This window comes from Odontomachus brunneus, unplaced genomic scaffold (genome assembly GCF_010583005.1).
Source record: "Odontomachus brunneus isolate Ranch 3 - 2012 unplaced genomic scaffold, Obru_v1 Obru_scaffold_058, whole genome shotgun sequence".
Taxonomy (NCBI): Eukaryota; Metazoa; Arthropoda; class Insecta; order Hymenoptera; family Formicidae; genus Odontomachus; species Odontomachus brunneus.
Window position 1 is genome coordinate 990,282 of NW_022639508.1, and position 23,485 is coordinate 1,013,766.

A 23,485-nucleotide genomic window follows, 5' to 3' on the forward strand; every position below is an offset into this window, starting at 1 on the left:
TATTTTATTACAAAAAATATTCAAAAGTAACTGTAATTTTACTTGGATCAATCATTTTGTTTTCTCAGTGTAGACTCAAACTTGAGATCTTTTCGATAAAGCTCTTATTTCGAATGAAACGCAAATCGGCTTTGTGATTTTAAAAGGAAAAAGACAAGCGAAATTTAAAGCTTCTTTTTTTTATACATTATTCGGCTTTCATTCTTCCGGCTGACCTGTTGGACGTCTAATTTGTTTCTTGGTGAATTCTATTCCGACCGCTATTAATTAGCAATTCCCGAAACAAGTGGATACGATATGTAGACGCGCTTAAAAGCCCGTCGGTATGTTATTGCGGCGACTTCTGTCCGTTATCTTGTTCCCTCAATGTGTGTCGCGGTTAATAGCCGCGCGTTTATTATCGAAAACTTAGTTATTAATGCGAGTGCCGAATGCACGAGCTTGCCGATCTTACCCGATTCCCGATGTGTGCGGGTTTGTCTCCATCTTAAGAAACAACCTCGATTTGCCTTTTTGTATGACCGAAACTTGAATAATCGACTTACTCAGAAATTAAGCGGAACCTGTCGTCTTTTAAGTAACGGGTAGGTTTGGATTTTGTTATTATGTACTATCGTTAGAATCTTTCTCTCTCTCTCTCTCTTTCTCGCTCTCTTTTTCTCTTTCTTGTTCTCTCTTTTTCGCTCTCTTTGCGCCTCTGCGCGATTACACGTTAAATTCTCTAGTTATCTGGGATCGAGAGGAACGCGCGACAGTTCTGGGACACGCGGGTGTACAAACTGTTCGGGTCATCGACGACGTAAGAGCATGCAAATACGCCAGAAAGTCGTTTTAGGATCACGAGTACACGTACACGTGTCGACATTGCTATTTCGATTGACGTGAGCAATGCACGCTGACGTGAAATATCGACGGTCGCTCCCTTTCAAGTTACGATAATCTTAATTAAGCAATGAATACGTGATCTCGTGCTGCGTCGGCATCCTAATGATGGCCCGGCCACAGGAGAAATAGTCTTCTCGTGCGGTACGCTTGCAAAAAGCGCGCGAGTACGCTATAATCTGCTCACTGCAGAAAGCTATAACTTCTCATCACGCAACGTTTAAGGCTTTTTGTTTCTATCGGGGCGCCTTCTAAAAATAAACCGCGAATTCTTAAATTACACGTTTGCCGAGACGCGTACGTGATGTCTGTGCGCGCACAAGCTGTGTATCATTGAATCAATTGCGTAGCCTGGTTTTTTTTAATGTATATTTATCACGATCCTATGGTACTATAAAGTAACCGAGCAATTGGATTAAACTTTTTCCTTTGTAATAAACAGCTTAATTAGATAGATAAGATACATTTAGGTGAAAATTAAAACTTTGTTATCCGCTCTGTTAAACTGTATTTTGAAACAGCCAAGGAATGTGAAAAAGAGGAGGAAGGAAATTTGCTTTTAAAATATTCAAATTAATATGGTTAAAAAATTGGGATTAATGGGGAAATAAAACGGCGGACTCTAGTTCTCGGAACTTCATGCTATTCACGTTCTTTTGAACTTTTTTGAAGATTGCCAAGGATCAGAAATGAATTTGTTTTTAGAATATTCTAATTAATACGGCTAAAAATGGGATTAATGGATGAACAAATCAGTAGGCTTTATTTTTCCATAATTTCCTTATCATATTTTTTTTTACTTCAATTGAACATTTCGATAATATTTGGAAATTCTCAAAAGAGCTCCAAAGAAAAGAATTGTACGGACAAAGGCAGCAGTTGTGTGTCCACACAATAAGGCTGTGCACTGATAGAGATTTAAAATTTCGGTACAACAACAATAACAAAGTGGCGGTTTAAACGAACACGATGAGAAGACGTTGGTAAATTCAAGACGGGAACTATCGCATAATATGTTTTGGAGGCGCGGTTTGTTGTGATTGCTGAAATTACGTGCGCCTCATTATCGGGCTCGATAGTTTTTGCCCTTCTTCCCGATTGTTTTGATACTCTCAGGTGTTATAGACTTGGCTGTGAGACCGCGTTATTATGTTTCGAGTCGACGAACGACACACATTCGCGACACGCGAGCGCCGTGTATCGTCGAGTTGCGTATCGTTCTCATCGCTCTTTAAAATATTCATTCGTATTCTCGTCGGCATTGCGCATTAATTAACACGCGTTTCTCCGGTCGAATTGTATCTACGAATAACAGTGCTAGTGTTATCAGTGTCAATGCCACGAGGGAGTTTCCGGAGGACTATGACGAAGCAGTCGGGAATAGGACGAAGGAATCGAGACGCACACGGAAAAAAAGGTTGAATTAACCAAATATCTGGTCGAATATGAACGATCTAGAAATTCCTATTGAAGTAACCCGAATCCTATTTAAGTCAACCAAAAATCTTGTTAGCTTAAATAGAATTCGGCTTACTTCAGTCGGGATTTCTAGATCGTTCATATTCGACTAGATATTTAGTTAATTCAATCAAACCTTTTTTTCCGTGCAGAACACGGGATACCAGGACGCAGGCAGCACCACATCATATATTTCTAAGATATGCCAAGTCACTTATTATGCAGGATTTTTGAGTTTTTAACGAACACATATCAAGATTAAAGAGACACTGGAATCACAATTTAGGCCGGCATTCATGGTACATTATTACTTAATTATGGCTTCATGAATCACTGATTATTCGCCAACTTGTACTTGTTTCATATCACAGATATTAATTAAAGCGGTTGATTAATGGCGATGAAAGTTTATAATTAATCACACCCTCAATCAGAGATAATAAGTGATTTACAGCTATGAATACCGGCTTTAGAATCTAATCTAAATCTCGTTTTTTACGTCTAATAATGTTTCTTGAGCCGCGAGTCAATCCGGTTGATATCTATCAATGTTTTTTCTTTCGTTTTTGTTTGGCCTTGTTGTACCGGATCCAAATTTGAATCTCTGTCAAATTTGTATCTCTGATAAGTAGCATTATTGGATACGTATACCTAACTGTTATCTTTGCAGCTTTTCTCATCAGCTTTTTTAAGAGCTGCAAGTCCCATCGGGACTTTCAACGACGAGAAAAGAGAAGAAGAGAGTCAACATTATTTATTAATTCTTAATCCTTTCATTCTTATTAGATTATTTATTATCTAATTATCTCTCATCCCCACACATATTTTTTTTGTATCTAAGTAAATTATATAATTTATATACATTACTAAGACTGAAATTGAGAAAGATTAAATGTAAGTAGAATATTGAGATAATCAAATATTAAATAATTCTGAAATGTGAGTCTTTCTTGAAGACTCAACATAACAATAAGTGACTGTTAATAACTATTTGCCGCATCATCCAGGTAGGACAGTAGTCTTTGTATATTATTATTTGTATAGTATTATATATATATTATAGTATATATATATATATTATATTATATATATTATAGTATATATATATTATATATATATTATAGTATTATATTATTATTATTTCTGGAGATTCTTCACTGACCCTTCGAGTTCGATGAAATCTGCAGGGTCAATATAGAAACAAAATTTCGACTCGGGTACTTCTTGTTAGCAGCCGTTAAAAGTAATTGCTCGTTATTGCTTCATGTTACCCGGAAAGGATCTGGTTTCTTGAACTTTACGTTCTCACGAGGTCATAACTTAAAATCAAGTAAATCAAAACTTCTCTTATTATCTCTGATAATTATACGCTCGTGTGTTCTCTATACGACATGAGAATATGCGTACGATATTTCTTTTTTCTTTTTTTCGAGTGATTTTAGCCGATGCGTCTAGAAACGCTCGGAATAAAATCCGTGAAATTGATAGCGTACATTTTATCGATACTTTTATTCGTTCATTATGGAATAATTCGAGCGTCGACTTTATTTCTGATTTCGTTTCCTCAACGGCAAGAGGAGACCTGATCCCGAGAATTTCTTTTAACCGCGAATGTTTATGGACGGAAGAAAGCGACGTCGATTATTATCGGCATTAGCGAATATGGGGAGGAAAGAGAGGGCGCGAAGAGGAACGGTCTCTCTGATTAACCGAAAGTATACACAATGCCGTAAATGTTAGAGCGCGAGAAGCCATAAAAAGCTCGTAAAGTGCCACGAGGGCAGGAACGAGCGGAGCACATACCCATCACGTTAAGTCATAACATGTTCCACCAATTCCGTGTCCAGCCCCAATTTTCTGGCTTTTGAATATTCCGTTTTTATTAGGGTTCGATTGCCGGTATAAAAATCCTGCGTAATTTTCTGCCTGACTAGCGCGACGGAGATACACGCGAATGTATAACTATCACGTCGTCGTGTAAATCTGATTTTACATTGTATCCATTGCGGGTCACTAAGTGTCTCTCCGTTTAACCTCCTTCACATCGCACGGCGTGCAATATATCATGTATTAGAATTCGTTACGTGTCCGTAAAATTTCCCCGCGCAAAATAAATGCAATGTATGTATCATGACGCACACGCCGCTTTTCATCGGGACGATATACTTTCTCACTGGCGGCTGCTACAAGGATCAGCGCCGCATGTCTAATTGTATCATTCGCGCGCTAATTAGAGCACGTTTTCCACGCTTGTCGAGATGAAAAAGCGAAACGTAAAGAGTCGGTGGCGCAATCCGCGCGCAATCAAGTTCACAAATCGCGCAACGTGTTTCGCAAGGAGGACGAGACCGTTCGGCACTCGGGACTCTTTCTGCGATTTCACGATACCCGTTCGACTAATTAATGCCGGGAGATCTGTTATTTCGTCTCTCTCCGATCACAGTTTTTAAATGAGAGCAAGGCCCGTCCCGGTATAACGCGCTTCGTTATTTTTATCGATGGTGCGCGCTATCGTTGGCAATCTAGGCTTTTGGAGACCGCGTGCGCGCACGATATTTAAATGTAATAAATCAGTTGTGAGCCCGCAGCTAATCGAATTATTCGCGCTAATTAGAGCAGCAGCTGCATTTTTGCTACACCGTCGTGCTGTGTTACGTGTCTGTGACAATATTCGTGAAGTTTACTTCATAGTCGAAGTAAGAGTTATAGACTTCGAAGATCGAAGTCGAATCGTAGATGTGTAATAACAGATATTTGCCTTCTCGTATTTCTTCGCGATTTTTTGCTCGACATAAATCACTAAGTGTGTAAAACATCGCAGTGAGTTACTTTGTAAAGCTAAATATCAGTTCTTTATGATTCCTTGCGTTCCTGATTAATTAAGCTACGTGGCTTATAATTAGCTAAGAAACATTCTCAAAATTCGTTCGAATGTAATCTGAAATACATTTGTGTGACGTATTCCACATCAAAATAAAAAAATTTAACCTCATTTTTAGCGAAATCTTCTTATAGGTGGAGAAGATATTGTAGTAAAAATTACAACAAAATTTTTGTTATCTCGGACTATATAGAGATTATGATCGAAATTGTGCTATATATTTTTATAAAAAGAATGTTACACGTTTAATTATATTACAAGATAATTGTAATTATTTTTAATGTTTTGTGTCATAATAAAAAATAGCTAAATTTTATTACAGTAGAAAAGAATTTTCACAATTTTCTGTGTTTTAAAGTCCATATTAATAGTCGCTCCATGAAACTTGTCTTACGTAAGATACTCAAATCTAAATTCAGAGTTGTATCTGAACTTTATGATTGAACCATATGAAATTTGCTTGTAATCGTGATATTCAGCTGAAAAATTCAAAGCTGACGCTAAATTTAAGTTGGGATATTTTATCCGAAGTAAATCTCAAGTAACGACTATCAATAGTTTTTAGTGAGGGATCTCTCGATATATTCGGTAAAATCTCAGATTTACTATTACTAAGGTAATTAATTTTGTAAAAAAAAATCTATTTTTTAAACGTAATTTTTATTACAAAAGTTTCTTCACGCGTATATAGCCTCAAGCGTATTCTTCCAAAACCAAAAGGGAAATATTCTAAGCACAGCTTTCATCAGAAGAGAAATATTCTTTCAATAAAATTTTGGTTTAGAATATGGGGTTGCAGGAAATAGCAGTTTGCAGTTAGAAGCTTTCTCGAGTGCGAGAATATTTTCCTTTTGACTTCAAAAGAATCTGAAGTTTGAGGCCAAAAGGATACCGCTAAGAATGATGTTATATTTTTTTGGGTGCGCGTCTTAGAGCGTCTGCTTCTAGATTTTAGCAACGAGCACGACAATTCCTTCCGCGTTTATAGCGCGGGGCGACGCGTGTGGAATTCGGTTATTTCTTTGTTTCTGCGGCGCGCACGGCGGGATGCGCAAAGAGAAATGGGGAAAATGGTAATGTCGCGGACGAAGCGGGTACACTGGGTCAGATGGTGATAAATCGAGTTGCCAGGAATACGCGCGCCGCGAATGGCAGTACCGGGACGATGCGCCGCGAGGAGTCGAACGATCCTCCGCTGTGCTTTTCAACGACCGCAAAAGGGCTGGCTGACATTGTCCAGGAATGCGAGGTGCGCGAAGCGCAACTTCATCGAAGATCTGCGATTCCGTGGGCGATCGAAGTCAGGGTTACCGTATATGTCACAGCGAGAAGGGGAGCCTTTTACGGCGCGAACCGCTTTTTTCGCGATTTAGAACGGTGAAAAACCAGAAAGACGTCGCTGACGCGACACGACGATAGTGTTTTCTTGCTTCCGACTCGAGCGATCCGTACTGACGCTACTTGAACGCGTTACACGCGTGGAAATGTGTGGTTGCAAATATTTTCATTCTCTTCAATCCGGTTCCATCAATCGAGCGAAATGCATTGAGTTTTTGAAAGGTGCTATCGAGGGGAGAGAGCGAGCCAGTTATTTCGATGTGCAATTTCGAGTCGCTGCTGAAACACGAGAAATACTTCTTTTCGACATTCTACTTGACGTAGATTAGAAAGCGTAATTCGTGTCACGCGAATCGCGAGGCTACGCACATAATTGACAATTTTCACGTCGCTCACGCGACATTACTTTGTAATTGTCCGGGTGCGTCGGAATTTGTTTCCCCGGCTTTTCTTTCGCAACCAGATTCTACTCACGTAAAACTGCGCTTCGTAAATATTTTATGTCGCCAAAACGCGTCGGAGGATCGTTTGAAAGTTGGAGCGCGCGCGTCAGGAGTCCAGGTGTCGGGAGAAATTTACATTCGCGAGTTTTCCTTTCGGGAATATCAAAGATAGCGACAGATCTTGCTTCTGATACCCGAGATATGCGTTGAATTCGCTCGTCTTGTTCCGAGAGAAAGAGAGAGAAAGAGAGAATTTGTGCAGAATCAAAATTGCAGTCCTTCGCCTTTTGACGTTGGGTCTCCGGTTTCGTTGCGGTCGCATTCTGGTGTAACTGAAACGAGACGAAACTCACGAGGGGCGAGAAGAGACGCGTGTTTTCCGTTGGCACGATTACGACTCTCTAGGAGGAGGATCGGCCTCGGGGAGCGCGCGATATCGAAAGGCAGGTGCCGGCGTACGCCCTACGCACGTTAATAATCCTCGACGCCGCGTTACCTGTGCGCTGTGCGCAGCCTCGTCTCGTTAATTTTGCGCTCGTGTTCCAATCCGCAATGGCGCAATAGTTTAACGATCGCGCAACTCCTTGCTCGGCGAGGTCGCGGCGGCGCAACGTGCATCGTAACGCCGCTTTGAAGGAAACCTCGCGCTCGCGCCGGTGCAAGTTGCGATATCGCATTATCTTTATTTCCGTGTGACATAATTCGGCGGCATTAAACGCACTCGTCAGCGCGCGCATACAATCGGTTTCGCGTTGATTGCGCGAGTGGAGCGCAACGGAGGAGACGAGACGCGTCCGTCGCGAGAGACGCGCTTGCATTCGAGTTTAGCGGGATTAACACAACTCGGTCTGTTATCCGGCAACTAAACCACTAATTAAGCAGCTATGCGAGCCACGCCATCTTTTTTTTTTTTTATTACGCCTTTTATTGTATAGTTAGACAAGGCCGGAAGACTCCGCAAACTCTTTTCAACCGTAACGAATGTACTTTATAATTATTAGTAAAATCATAAAAAGGAACGTATAATTTTTAATAAATCACGCACAAATCCGGGACGGTGCAATGGATCGAGACGTGAATGGCTGCCGTTATCCTTTCTCCGTAAATTGCTTTTCGTATTTGTGGAATACTTTATGAACAATATTTGTGCTAATAATATAATACGTACGATTTGGTATATATTTATATTGCCATTTATTACAACCCAATCTAACTTTTGCAATTTTAATGGTCGCTTTATCGACTTTATCGGTGAGCACTTAAAAATGAAAAATCGGTATTTACCATTACAGCTCGGGTTTATTTACGACTTGTTCCGTTAAATAGTGCCATTGAATTATCAGTTTAAAGTAACTGAACAACTTTGAAGAGGAAAGTAGTTAACCGAGAACCGAGTTAAGCTGGTTTCCGAGAAAAGAGGGACAGAGGGAAAGAAGGGAGAGAGAGTGTGTGTATTAATAATAATTTTAAATTGCTCTTTTCGGGGTAGAAAGCAACTTCCGATTACTTTACAATTTCTTCCTCTTTCTTTCTCTCTTCCCTTTTCTTCTTTTATCAAGAGAGGGAAAGAGAGAAAGGGGAGAGGAGGAGAGAGAATCGTTAATATTTTTCTCTGTGACAGAAATTTTCGAAATACCGACCTGTAAGTAAGGACTCGCGGCGGACAGGACCAGGCGATGCGCGAGGAACCTTTGACCTCCAGGGCAGCATAGGGCCACGTCGGCGAATCGCTGCGACAGCATGGCCTCCTTGAGGAAGTCCCCGACGTCCGCCGCCCTGCCGGAAACACGAATCACCTCTCCCATCATGTTCCACTTGCGTGCGGTATGCGTGTGATTAACGATCGCTCATTAGCAGTTCACTCGGCACTCGAGAGCGACTTCGCGACACTTGGACGAGATTCGTGATTCCGCGCGTGACATTTAGCACGGATCGGCCATCGTTGACTTTTTAAGTCCTATCGGCGACCTATCGTGTCCCCGTGAGAAAAAAGAGAGAGAGAGAGAGAGAGAGAGAGAGACGTGAAAAAGTGTTCCTGGCGACGTGTCGAATTCCGCGATGCGGTTCGCGCGCGGATTTTTAACACGTGATCGATCGTTCGTTTGATCGACTGGTCGGTCGCACGATTGCCGGTGACACCTGTGTTGGGCTGTCTCGCGGCGTTGAATTATGACCGCGTGATTATTGGCACAATTACCCGCGATAACAGTGTTGGCTTCCGCTGTCACTTTGATCGGGCGCGAGATTTACGGCCGCGACCGCGTTCTCTCCTCTCGATATCCCTTTTAATTCACATTCTACCAGACGCGCGCGCACGCGAGTTGGAGTGTAGATTGTCTTGCTCAGGGGGGGAGGGGATCTCGTGCAAATTAATTAATTGGCCTCGTCGCGCTTCTTATCGTGCTTGCCGTTGAACCAAGTGACGCGCACTCGAATAGAAGCCAGGTAGAAGCTTGAGATTCCCTCGGATTCACCGCGGCGCCGATTCCCTTTTCTCGTTGGTTAACGAGCGACCGTATGCACGTTCTTGTCATGTCCACCGCAGACTCTCCTTTATAAGAATCTTCTTCTCGTTGATTGACGACACTTTCTTCGTCGTCATTGTGGCTTCGAGGCCTGTAAGTCCCGACTGGCTTTTTCCTCGCGCTCGCGGCTAGCCGTGCGCGAGCGCCTTTTGCAGCCGCGTTTACCGCAGCCTCGTGTCGCTCGTTATTACGCGATACCTCGATAATTCCGTCAGAATGCCGTCGGACGAGTCGATTTCACGACAAATTTATACGTCCCGCGCGAGCGGCGCGCACGCTTGTCTATAGATCGGCCGTTGAGATCGCCTTGTTTCTCATTTAATAAGCGGTAACGATTGCTTTTCCTCGCCAACGAGAACTGCTCGATTATCGCCGGCTGAATCTCGAAATCGTTCACTTTCTTCGCGCGTGGATCCTCTGAAATCACGATCAGAAAGCGTTGCGGGACGACCTCTCGTTACTTCCCATTACGTGAGGTTACGTTACGATACGCGGTCGCGCCACGCGTGTTACGCGCTGATCATATTATATCAGCGTGGTCCATCGTGCGAAACGTCCCATTCACAAGGGTCTCGATAGTAAGGATTGTCCGAAGCCTCAAAAGACAATAAAAGATACCCCGGCGAGAAATCGTAAGTAGATCCTTCTCTCGAACAGGTCGCACTGGTCAGCGTGAATAATTAATTAACCGAGATTGCTTCACCAAAAATCTCCCGTTTCTTCAATCAGCAGGAATCCGCAACTACGTTTCTCTCTGTTTCTAATCTACCGTCGTCCCACCGAAAATCATTCTCCCAATCGAGTCGGCCCGATCTGTCAACCGGTACCCGCTTAAAATAATCCGACTCGGGCAATCCGGTCGATCGACTTCTCTCTTTCTCTCGCGCGCGAAATGAAGTCGTCCTGCCAACAGGACTCAGCAATTAGACGAGATTGAACGTCTTCGTGGTGGCATTCATTCGGAAGACCGACACGATCTACGGAGGAGAATTCGGGAGGTAGTTGTTGTTGTTGTTGTTGTCGCAGATGGGAACTGCGATTTTTCCTGTCCAAATTTCTCCCTCTCTCTCTCTCTCACGGTCGAAGTCTTGCTCTCTGCTCTCGCCGTGCAACGGCGCGGAGGAGGCTGGGCGAATCGCGCTCTCGCGGCGCTCACGAGGAGAACCCGTCGCTGAGCGACTCAGCAGGGCGACTGCCACCTGAAACGCTCAGGTGAGCAGAGACCACCTCTGCCACCGAGAGTGGTCTCTCCGCAGACGGAGAGAGCATTCGCAGGGAACTCCTCCCATGTCGCTGCTCTATCCCTTCCTCCCCCCTCTCTCTCTCTCTTTCTCTCTCTCTCTCTCTCTCTCCTTCTCGAGGAGAGTCACCTGTGTGTACTCTCGCGTCCACCGTATGCACGCATCCACGTATTTCTGTACCACTGCGTACTCCCGGCGGACGTGTTCGTTAGCGACGGTATCTTTAATTGTCGTAAAATGGCCGCGGGCCCGCTGCGATGATGATGTTCTTCTCCACGGGCGCTCGTTTAAATTTCCGAAACGCGCGTCCTGGGCGTCCGTCAATTCCATCTCGAAGGCGATAATCGAAGCAGCAGTTTGTGCCGTAATGATCGATGGTGAACGAAGAGATTGCGAGAAATCAGAACGCGAAGCGCATCTCTCGGCGCTCCTCTCTCGCAGCGACGGCAGTATCCATGAGTTGGAAAATCCGCGGACGGGAACGAATCGCGAATAACTTCAATGACGGGGAATGTAGACACGGATGGGATTCATCGTGGCTCGCATGCGACCTGATTCTGATCGATTTTTGAAGAGCCGCGCGGACAATTGGGTCGCCGAGATGTCGGTCGACCCGACATTAAAATTAATTGCTGCGCGAAGCACGGAAATATATCTGCGCCGTGTATTGCCTGACGTTCCAATTCTGATACAGAGCGATTCAAGTGTATCTCGTAGAACGTTTTATGGCACCATACGTGCATCCCTTCGGGGGCCAAATCCATCGGACGATTGCTGTGTGCACCACAGAAGCGTGATGCTTATTATCCTTATTCCGCGCTTAGAATCACCGTAAAATTGCGCTGCCCACCTTTCGGCCATCGATGCGCACTGAAAGCAGCTCTCGCCGCGTTCCCGACGAAATTGCTTTACGATCACATTCGCGCGCACGATTGTACGAACGGTGACTTCTCCGTAAAAAGATCAATTCGACGTCTCCCGAGAGCCAAAGTATGTTTCTAGCCGAGCACAGCTTTGGAGTGGCGTGTGCAGGCCGTGGTCCTATCACTCGTAGAAAGGTGAAGGCAGATAGAACGGGGAGTATCAAAAGCAACTCGCGAGAACTGGCTGCTTCGCGCGGGAATTCGTGTGCTAATGTCAGCTGTCAGTGAGTTAAGCGGATAATCGTTAGCGCTTTACGTTCATAATCGCCGGCATGGCATAATAAGAGAACATGAACGTCGAGGGAACGGACGCTAGGCGATCGCAAGATCGCGATTTTCCGCGGCCGCGCCACTGACAGCCCATTCATCGCGTGGAAGTATTCGTGTAATTGTTTTCCATAATGAAAAATGTGGGAAAACTCTCTAAGATAATTAGCAAACGAAAGTCAGAGTTCGAGAAGTCAAAAAACGCGATTGACAATTAAAACATTTCCTAAGAAGAAGTTTAGGGAGCTACAAAGCGAAGCTAGAAGAACTTATCCCGCACGCCAATTTTTGCGTTAAAATATTTCATATTTCCAATCGTGTTTCGAAGGTCGTTTGTGTGCATTTGCGTCGATATGCAAGAGCCGTAGGAAAAATTCCAGAAAGTAGTCGGTGCGCGCGCGCGCGCAAAGTCACGTGTAAGGCCGCAAGATTTCCTACGATCCGCAACGAAGCTGAGAGTTAGTCGTTACACACCTCGCTTTTATCTATCTGCCCGAATGTGGCAATCACGTCTCGTAGCGTGCCTCTGGGAATATGTTGTATATAATTAATTCCCCAATAATGGCTCAAAGCCGCCCGACGAATTTAAATCTGAACTACTGATTTACCAATACTCACGTATGTTCAAACGTGTTATCGAATTAGAGGTTTCGCTCCGTTCCCGCGCTTTTACAAGAGCAATCTGGCAGGCGATCCGAGGTTCTCTAACGAAAAAGTTTGAGACCTAAATTACCGCGAGGTGCGCATTAACTTTTTACTGGCCGCCCATTAGATCGTGTCGCGCTACGGATCTAGAGATCCGCTGATTTGCTTTGCTGCCAAATTACATTCATCGAACTTGTAAATCCGTTGAAAATTGAAGGATTTAACGGTGCATTGAAGTCGGTAGCGCGTCAAGCTGTCTAATTTTATCGTCTTACGCCCGTTGTATTTCCGCATGGGAATTTTACAATATTCGCCGCGTGATCGCGCGACGCGGAATTTCTGCGCGAGATATCGTGATACGCGCGGCATCTTATCTGCGCGTAGACGAATGTAAATCGACGCGGCACCGAATTAGTAGGGAGTGTCTAAGATAGGAATGACATGTCGTTGGATATCATTAGCCCAGTTTCCTTGATTCTAAAATTACGTGATGCCCGCGAACGAGCGACGATAACGAATGACGCTCGCGACGCGAAGAAAAGCATTTTACGAGCACGTATCGTGATGATCGAATTATGATGCGGCCCTTTCGCATTTATGGACGCGACATTTTTCTTCACACCGGTAGTTACACGCTCGGCTGCGCGGAATTTATATCCATTAAAGTCCCCCGAGATACATTCGGGATCGCGCTTATCTGATTGATGAGTTCCGGAGAGAATCGCCCTTGGTGAAATTTTATGTGACTAAATCGGCCTTTGATGTGGAGCCACCTGTGCGACTGTGGCTAAGTATGCCGTTACATTTGTGCGTAAAAGACGGCAATGATACTCCTGATACTCGCAAATCATAATTTTATGCGTACGAGAGTAACATGTGAGGTATTTAAAGTATGATCTATCAAACTGAAATGTTTTTAAGTTTTATCAGTTATACACGGAGCTGTACGCGGAGAGGAATTTATAATTTTCTTGTTTTATATAAATTCTTTCTAATTTTATTATGTTCCAATTTTATTATGCTTCTAGTAGTGCAGAAATAGACCGTCTACCTTGTTAAGTAACATAGTAAATTTCTTGCTAAGGAATATATTTGAGTAAACTAGCTTAAACTACCCAGCATTGTCCAGGTTATTAAAAAGTGTGTGTGTCAAAGGGAAATCACGGGAAACGAGTAGGGCGTCCAGGTTTCGTGGTAACTTATATTTATGGTCCTAAAGAACAACTATGCAAAATTTGGTCTACATCGATCAAAAGGTTTGGAAGTTTATAGAAGACGTATAGATAAACAAACAGACATTCTAGTTTATACATTATAGATGATAATAAATTTCATTGTAAATGTAGTAAATTTTTTGATAGTACATTTCACTTTCTAAAATATAAATACTACATATGTTGTTTAGATGTTTTTGGGTTTCAAATTTAATTTGAATTTAAATTTAATTTATTTATTTGATTTATTTAGGATTGACATTTAGAAAATAATAATAATAATAATAAAGGATAATAAATTACTGCAGAATGTCATCTAGTTCTTGCTTACAAATTTCTTATAATAATTTTTACCATAAAATTCTCTCCACGTGGAAGATTGTCATAGAGTGTTTTGCAAGCGATTCTCTCTCTTTTTAGAAGAAGACGTGTCTCGCGCAAAACCGTTGAATCCGGAACAAATGTCGTTTTTAAAATTTTGCCGTGATTAATTCAGTTCTGTAATTGATTCGAAAATTTCGCGAACAAGTCGTTTCAAAAGAATAGAATAGAGTGCCGTTATCGCGCTTCATCATTACCAATTCGATGCTGCTAATGATCGCGAAATAGCAAAGCGACACTTCCGACCGCATATCCACACGCATTTTTCATAGAGCGCCAAATTGATGTGGTCGAGCCCGTGAATTAACACGTGACAGAGGATGATAGACGAGTTGATGATTCTGCTTTCCGATCGTCTCCAATTCGCACAATGACCCTACGAACACGACACGTTATAACGGAACAGTCGTGAAATGTACAAATGTGTTTTAAATACCTCTGCTATGTGTTCAGCGTGCGCGAATAGCCCTCTCTCTCTCCCTGAAATTGTTACTTCTCGTCTTCACGATCGATCGTCCGTCGTTTACGAAACAAGAGATATACCCGCGATAAATCCGCAGACAAGAAAAACGATCGTCGTTGGGTTGCCGCGGATCTGCGAAATTCATAAAGGTGATAGCCGATCGACCGATTAAACGATCGATCGATCTGTCTCACGGCGAGGCAAACGGACGATCGGCTGTGTACGGTAACTCGTCGCTTTTTTCGCTCTCGTGTGAATAAAAATCTCATTGATCAATGCGCCATCGGCGAAACCAAGGCGCACACGGCAAACAGAGATCCCGCGTGTACTGCCTTCGTGTGGCATGCGTGAACCACGCACGCACGCTCGGTGAACGGACACGTGATCTCGCCGCTAAATCCATTAGCACGCACGGAGAGAACGTTTTCCAGGCTGGTTATCGGGCAAATATTGTTCCGTGGTAAGTTACCGTTTTACCCACATGTCGACCCCGCTCGCTGACACTGTTTCGCGCTACGTCACACGCCGACCGACCACACCGGCTGTCTCCCAGGGGTTCCCAAGGGGACGTCACCTCCTCGCTCGCGCGGGGACGCTCGTTTGAGCTCGGTCGCTGTTCCACATACGACAGATGTGTATTTTTACGGTACATGCCGTTACTTCGTGTTCTCGCATTTTTACCAATTTCTTCGTCGAATTCCTCGTCACGTCGAACGCGATTGTTTGGAGAGAAGCGAGAGATTGGGCGCGGGCTTCGCTTCGCGGGATGCGTTCGACAGGTTCATCAATCAGAAAGTGGGATTCTTCTACTTGATTGATTCGATTATACAGCGGAGTATTCTCGGCAACTTTGAGGATCTATTTAGATAGGAAAATCAGGTAACTTTCCCTTCTCTCGTCGGGAGAGTTCTGCGAGTATCATCGGCGCCTTTCCCTTCGAATATAATATCTGAGATCTCTTCCGGGGTCAGAGTCAGGTGCGATTTGATCGATTCGACGTTAGACGAATGCGGCAGGTAGGTGCCGTTCTCGCGCATTCGACCTTGTATTACATATTTCACACTATTCTTGCCGTTCATTGTTACTCTCACTCGCGCGGAGCGTTTGGGAGCTGCTGCTTGGAACAGGCGGCGACGTAACGAGCGCGAATTTCGAGCGCTCGCCGTTTAGCGCTTCTCTCTTTACACGAGGCCGTGCAATGTAAAAATCCGTTTGCTACTGCACAGCTGGGCGAGATATCAAGTGTCGGCCGAGATGCCGGGCTTTCCTCACCGTGATACGATTTCTTCGAGCACGCTTGTCCTCCTCTCTCTCTCTCTCTCTCTCTCTCTCTCTCTCTCTCTCTCTCTTGGCTATATCGAGAATGTTCCGATACTTACGCACTCATGCAGATTGCAATTTTTGTTTTTCTTTTTTTAACGGAACTAAAGTGATGCGGAGAAGGATATATTCGGGTTAATGGGTTAAGATACAGCGATGCTTTTAACAAGTCGCTGCTTTCGTTACGATCGCCCGCTCGCTCTCTCTCTAAATTATCGCGACGTCATAAGAAACTTATTATCCGATCTAGTTGAGCGCAGCGACTTACTGTAAGGGATGATGGCGGGGCAGGTAGGCAGGCGGAGGCAGGCAGGCAGGCAGAGGCAGGCAGACGGAACGGTGCCTTGTTTGCGCTTGATAAATGTGCAGCGTTTTCTTCCGCGGTATATCGGCGATGTTTGCTCGTCGTTTAATGCCGACGACAACCTGACTCAAATATTTAGCACGTACAAGACGAACAACAAGACCGTCTACCACGTCTCCGTGAGCTTTCGTGTCTCGTCATGAGGCTCTCGGACATGAGGCTTTCGCGACGCTCGTGTTCCTCTTTAATGCGAAAAAAATGTAATGCACGCGAACTGAGCGAAGCGGAGTGCGCGAGCCTGTTCCAAATCACCGTGGATCAGTATAGTCTGTATAAATAGTAGTTTATCGCGCACAAAGTCTTTATTAACCTGGCAATGATAAGATTCAATTTCTGAGACGTTCATCACAAGTTGTACGAGCTATTGTTGTACTTCGCAGCTTTTTTCAGCAACTCCGACAGTGCCTGTTATCAGGATTCCAACTCTCGGCTTTTTGCCGTATCCAAACAATTAAAACTAATCAGAATATCAACTTTATTCATTAACAGACACAGCTTTATAATTATTACTTATAATAATTATTGAGCAAAACGTCAAAGTTCTCAGACTTGGAAACCTGAGTTTTATGAATCTTATTCTCTTGTTTCGAAATAAAAGTGATGAAAGTGAATGTTTGACTAAACAAAAGTTGATCAGTGATAATCGCAGAGATTACCATGGCTAAGTGATCACAATAGATTTACATAAATGTTGAAACTTCGAAGTTACGAATATATCAATGTAAGTCGGAGTTGCTGTTACTTACTGCGAGAGACCACGAAGTAGGAGAGGAGAGATGAACGACTCCTTCAAGACCAAGATGGAAACTCAACTGAAAGCTACTTAGGACTTGAAACCATACCCATTAGTGTTGCCAGCGTTATTAGACAAAATGTATCGCTTGGAGTACGCTCATATTGTTATTCCCGGGTTAATAATCGATTATACGCACCGTTCACATGCTCGTCCATTTAAGTTCCTATTTCCATTGTCGCGCCGTAAGAAACCGGCTGTTTTAATAGATAATCACGCGTGACATAAAGACGCCACTATATTTCTTGCGCTATGCGTGATGCGGAAAACGGTGGAATACAAGAAGAGTCACATCTTTGCGATCCAGTCTTTCTCTCTCTCTCTCTCGCTCTCTTTTTCTTTTTACCCGCGATTCGCCTTTCGATCCGGAATCGCAACTCCTGCAATGGAGCTCCGGCGATCTCCTCACTTGGTCTTTCGCGTAAAAAGCCGGCGAGGACGGAGGGGCGATTAGTTTCATCGGCGCGGCACTAATCATCCGCCGATCGATGGATCGTGAGCTTTAATTGCCCGTCTGGAGAACAATTATGGGATATCGGCTGGTACAAGAGCCGTGGCACAAGGTAGAGGTGGTGGAGGACCGTTCTCCAGGAAGGAAAGTCACATTGTGCCTGGAGATTCGTATCGCGGCTCCGATTCCAATCACCCAATCACGTCGTCGCTGTATCGCAAATTATCCGTAATCTCGAGCGCCACGGGCGCGTGTTATTTCCTTTTCTGGAAATAACACGTCGCCAGCAACGAGCGCATCCGCACTCGACTCTGCTGAGGACGTGCGTTGCTCGCAGCTGCAGCCAGCGTCGCGGATACTGTTGGCACGGCCGTTGATGCGTTCTCACTCGTTCCTGCTCGCTCATGGTGGCGAGCGACGCTGAAAATTGGCGGTGCACCGCCTTTTGGAGAAACGAGACCTCGGCGATGATGGCTACCGCTCGGCGAGCGAGCGAACAAGCGCAATCAGGAACTAATCATACACCGAGCATGCAGCGAACGATTGGCAGTGGCGGAAAAGGAGCGAGCGAGCGAATCAGCACTTCAAGCTGTGACGTGTAACGCGACAATTAGCAATATGTTCCGCCGTGGACTCGGTGATGAATGAATCCAATTTCCTCGTGCAGGTGTAGTCTCCCGTGCAACACGTTTCGTTATCGGCGACAGCACGTCGGGATTCATGAGTTCGTTCACGGCGACACCGTGAATCAAGGAGAGACTCGATCGCTCCTTTGGACATAATTACGGACAAAATAAGATAGCTCGTCTCAACTAACTTGACTTTGACTATATTTGACTTTATCGCATTTAATCGAAGCAGATTGTTCATCTATGAAATGATCACCGTCAGTAGCCTATGATCTTTTGTTGATTATTTGGCTAATGAATCATTTGTTGCCATCGAATGTATTCTTTGAGGCCTGTGTTCATAGTTTTCACCTGAAATTTGTCTCATGTGAGATACTTAAATTCTATTCAGATTCAGAGTTAAATCAAAGTTTTTCGGTTGAATTATGATTTGTGTGACATTGATAATTTGTAATCGGGATTCAGCTGAAAAGCTTTTACCTAACTTTGAGTGTAAATCTGAGTATCTGTTACTTGAAGCGAGGTTCAAGCAATAATTATTAGTACGTACCTAAGGGCTGTATTAGTAGTTGACACTAGAAATTTGTCTTATGCGAGATATTCAAATTTTTATTTGGAGTTAAATCCGAATTATACGAACTTAAGTTTTTTGGAGTGGAACTTCACTTAAAACGAGTGAAAAATAGCAATATTTTCACAAAGAATAAATGTCTTACTATGAGTGAATGTTTCAATCGATTAGAGTAAATATATTTCTGTGAATGCGCTTTGTTTCAAAACGATTTGAATACTCTTTTTCATGCAATTTGGTACACTAATGGTTTAATAAAAGAATCTTTAGAAATCGATCATTAAAAACAAATTCTTTCATTATCTCATTATTGACCACGTTCTAAAACATGTTGAGAAAAATGTCCAAACCGTTTTGAAATAAAATGTACATCAGATTCACTTTTCAATTTCGAGCGAAATTTCACTTCAAGAAATTTAGAAAGTAGAAAGTCAAATTGATTAAAAAGTTTAATTGTGCCTTTGACTGATCTAATGGAAATGTGGAAATTATATTTTTCAAAAGAATAGCGCTTTCAGATTTTTTTCGGAAGAGTGACGGTCGGTTCCGTTCGAAACTTTCCATAAAAGCTCGCAACTTTCCATACAAGCGTCTCTTGATATCTTGATAAGGGCGCATTATCGGCGTCGGCCGGTACGATTTTACGGGAATTACGATGCGGATTTTATCGAGCTCGGCGTCGTTGATTCGCGGTTTTCGATTCGCAGGCATCTTGCGGCATTTTAAAGGGAAGAGGCTGGGACTCGTTCAAGGCGAGCTACATGCTACTGCAATTAACGGGCCGATATTTCATCTGAAAAACAAGGCGAAACAAGCGATATTATTGCATCATGGTCGGCACACGCAGCTGTAAGAATACATTAAATCTCGGAAAGTGGTGCAACAAGCGTGCTCGCACGTCAGTTGCTCTCTCAGACAAACCCGCGGTCGTTAATAACAGTTACAATTGTGCGTGTTTCCCCTCCCCGCGACGTAACGATGAATAATAAGGATATCGGCTTGTGCGTAAATCGCATGGCGACTTCACGATGAATTTCGATTTCTATTCCGTAACGTTTCAAACAAACGCGTCGTTTTTCTCCTGCAATTGAATCCCCGAATTTCGATGCAAACGACACAAAACCGATTTAAAATATATCTGCGCCCACGTGTCTACCTGTCTGCCTGCGTTATTGCGCAATGCGAGCACGTGATAATTAATGGAGTAATTAATCGACAACGAATCGCGCCCGACGGCGCGCAACATCGAGTCGCTTGTTCGAACGCCGCAAATCCATCTCGGGGAATTAGCGCGCGCGCAAAAAAGCGGCACTAGCTGAACAACTTCATTCGATATATCCTTCGCGTATAACGTTACGTCGTAGTCGCGCATATGCATGCATGCGCCAGGCCATATTCCGTTTCTGCCATTCCGTTGCAAAACCGCCGCGGCATTTCATTACGCGATATCCCGGCATTGTGTAATGCGTATCGACAATAGAGACGCGTCTGTAATCGTCCGCGAAGGGATAATAGCGCTCGAGGGAGAATCCCGATAGGACGATAAATGATTAGATGGTTACTCGCATACCTGAAGATTTTATCGAAAATCTAAATTAGGACCGAGGTCTGGAGGTCGAGGGAATCGCGTAAGTGATAATTTTAATTGATCGTGCACTCTGAAGGGTCCTCCATAGAAACCTAAGTTAAGATTGAGGAAAAGCGAGAACTGCTAGTCGAGGGAGGGTAACATTTTCAATTAGTCATATATTTCGAGGATTTATCGAAAACTTATTTAGGCTTGTGAAATGAAAATTGAGAATTGGCTTCTTATTATCTGTGGCACGGAGCTTCAATCTCGTAAGCCGAATTAAGGATTGGTAATTGAAGGGAATTGCGTTAATAATAATTTATGAATGCGTGAATTATTGAAAGTTCTTCCAAGAATCTAAATTAGTACTAAGGGCTGAAAATCGAAAGTTGAAAGTCAAGAAAATCCAGGAAATGTTAATTTCCTGAGTTACATCGTGACAACGTTTCAAAGTTAGAGTAAATATGCAGTATAACGCTCTCACCTTGGATTTTTTCAAATCCTTGGTAAATTTGTATTTTTTAACATGTAGAATTGATTTCTGAAAGCGAAAATTGTCGCTCATTTTTTATTTTCTTGTTTCTTTTATTTTAATGTTTAATGATGTCGGTAAGTAGGGAAGTGATAACTTTCATTATAAAACTTAATTATTACATGCTTTTCTCTACTTTAATCAAAAGCATAAAACGAAAAATGAGCGATAATTTTCGCTTTCAGAAATCATTTCTATGTGTTAGAAAATACAAATTTACAAAGTTTGAAAAAAATTGAAGATAAAAGCGTTATACTGCATATTTACCAAAGTTAATTTTGCCGAGGGACAAATTGAAAATTCATATGCTTTCCCGTCGTAATTCAAGATATTAAAATTATGATTGTATTTGAGTTTTTACAGAAAGGACAATGAAACAGGTTCTGTCTGAAATCGAAGGAAGCACAGCGGTGCGAGAGGATATCGCGCGTTCTTTGTACCGAAAATCACATAATCGTTATGAGCCATCGGAACAAATCACGAGAGAGTGAATAATATGAAACTATTGTAAAATACACGCAAATAGTCGTGAAACTAAGTCATTTCGACTGTCGTTTCGCATTCGAGTGAATTCAAGTATGAGCCGCTTAATTCGTAATCGGGATTTGTCGTTGCAGTTACAAAAAGCCCTTCGACAAGTTTCAACGATTCGGTAAGCCCCGGAAGGGTCACGACTCGGAATCGCGAGCTATGAGAATTCTCGCGTGGATCAATCACGAGCCGGTTACGTTGGTTAATCGTCTGCAAGCAGATTTCATAGAACGCACAAGACCATCCGTTGGACGTATCAGGTAGTGCTCTTGAGCGAGAGCGATCATTAATCTCGCGACGTAGTGGCGGTATGACTTACAGTGACGATGCAATTTACGGCGACACGTTGGATCATAAAAGTCGACGCGAAGGACTTGTGTATCGCCAGATTACTGAATAAGAAATATGTTTAGTTTTTCGATCGAACGATTGATGAGAAAAACAGGGATTTTTTTTACGATGATTGATAAATTTCTGAGGGACCCGGAAACGTCGCGCTTTTATGCAGACGTCGTGCATGGCAAGAAAACTGTCAGGGACCAGTTCGACGTGTCAGACGCTTTGCGCGATTTCGATTTAAACGAGGAGACTCTCCTTTGGTGGCGATATCTTCAAGATCTGAATCATTTTCGTCGAGTGCTGAAGAAACGCATTCCCGAAGTGCCGTTCAAGAATATCGAAGATATCTTGTCTTGTCTAGACAAGGTAGACATGTAGCAATTTATCAACATGATTACGTATAAATATATACACAACACACGCGCGCGCGCATACACAATAATATATACACACACATACATTTTATGTATATAATATATACATAATATACACACACACATATATAAATTGTCAATTGTTATGTTTTTTACATTTATTGCAATGACAAGTTGATCCCGAAGTTTAATTAACAATTAATTTCTTCACGAAGATGCATGCTATTGGCAATTGTTCATCTACATGATGTCATTATCATATTGTCTTAAGAAATGTGTCGGAGTTTTACCCGAGGATCAAGTTTTCGCGATCATGAGAGAATATTGTATATTAAACGAGGAATTGCTCGCACCGTTAATAGAGACGTTGCAATTACGCAAAGACGGAAGTATTAACTACAGAGAATTACTAGATCTTTTAAATTGGAGGCGCAGTATGCCGGTTTTACCTAAGATGCAACGTAAGTGAATTGCGAGAATTCTTATAAAACTATTAGTTTCCTTAAAAGTGCAATAAATTAACTTTACAATCGCTTCTAAATCGTTGGGCTGTCTAAGATCGGCGTCGTGTAAGGACGATTCTTTAATAACATACTTTTACACTAATTAATTAAGGATCCTTTTATATTAACAATAATTTAAAAAATGTTTGTTTAAACTCCGAATTATTTAATACTTTTCTGCAACGATGATAATATTATTAAAAAATATTTTTTCAGAAGCGTCATTCGCGAGTTCGGATTATGTTACCACATACAGCGCTGGCATAGGAAGTCTTTCGATGTTTGATAACACTAGTAAGGCTTCTGTATATTTTCTTAATATCTCTGTATTCCTTTCGATACTAGAGCAATGAATATTCGCAATACGAACTTTCCAAAATGTTATAGAGGTTCACGCGGCTGGGCTCCCATCTGTGAAGTCGGAGAGACCAAGTATAATGCTAATACGTGCAGATATAAATTTGGATAAGAATTTAGACGATCAAACTCATTCATTGCTCGATATCGCCAGAAGCTCTCACAAGACACGACTTTAACGCATACAAATCTTTTTACAGTAGTTCCCATTAGCGTGACTGCTTAGCACGTTATATTATCACACAATACTTTAAAGATTTCAGTAATCAAATGTGTCTTTGATATACAAATGATTCTTAGTTAGATATAATTACAATAATACGATAGACACTATTCTCACTAAGAAACGTGGCTTGTAGGCTCACAATAAAGAGGAAATTTGGAGCATATTTGAAGATGTCGGTTTCAAATTTTCAAAGAATAGTTTCGACGTCCTTTGGCAAAAGGCACTGCTGAAAGGTCGTACGGTGTATGTGTAGAAACATTTCGG

The 23,485-nt window shown here is 42.8% G+C and overlaps 2 protein-coding genes across 2 annotated transcripts in view; one reads left to right on the plus strand and one right to left on the minus strand.

Moving 5' to 3' along the window:
- LOC116845808 overlaps positions 1 to 10,744 on the minus strand; it is a 35,944-nt gene extending 25,200 nt beyond the window's left edge. The window contains exon 1 of the mRNA XM_032818926.1: positions 8,643 to 10,744. Within this exon, the coding sequence (XP_032674817.1) occupies positions 8,643 to 8,810 (168 nt within the window). The 5' untranslated portion in view covers positions 8,811 to 10,744. The remainder of the gene's footprint in view (positions 1 to 8,642) is intronic.
- Positions 1,133 to 23,385, plus strand: LOC116845809. Its single transcript, XM_032818927.1, has 6 exons — positions 1,133 to 2,299; positions 2,493 to 2,639; positions 21,255 to 22,127; positions 22,407 to 22,596; positions 22,855 to 22,932; positions 23,026 to 23,385. The coding sequence occupies exons 3-6, from the start codon at positions 21,828 to 21,830 to the stop codon at positions 23,172 to 23,174; spliced, it is 717 nt and encodes a 238-aa protein (XP_032674818.1). The 5' UTR covers positions 1,133 to 2,299; positions 2,493 to 2,639; positions 21,255 to 21,827; the 3' UTR covers positions 23,175 to 23,385.
- The last annotated feature ends 100 nt before the right edge of the window (positions 23,386 to 23,485 follow it).

What these genes read in the sequence shown, in the direction of transcription:
- LOC116845809 (XM_032818927.1), top strand. Translation starts at nt 21,828, where the DNA reads ATGTTTAGTTTTTCGATCGAACGATTGATGAGAAAAACAGGGATTTTT. An exon ending in TCTTGTCTTGTCTAGACAAG is followed by an intron (nt 22,128 to 22,406) that starts GTAGACATGTAG and finishes TATTGTCTTAAG; the next exon opens with AAATGTGTCGGAGTTTTACC. An exon ending in TTCGATGTTTGATAACACTA is followed by an intron (nt 22,933 to 23,025) that starts GTAAGGCTTCTG and finishes AAAATGTTATAG; the next exon opens with AGGTTCACGCGGCTGGGCTC.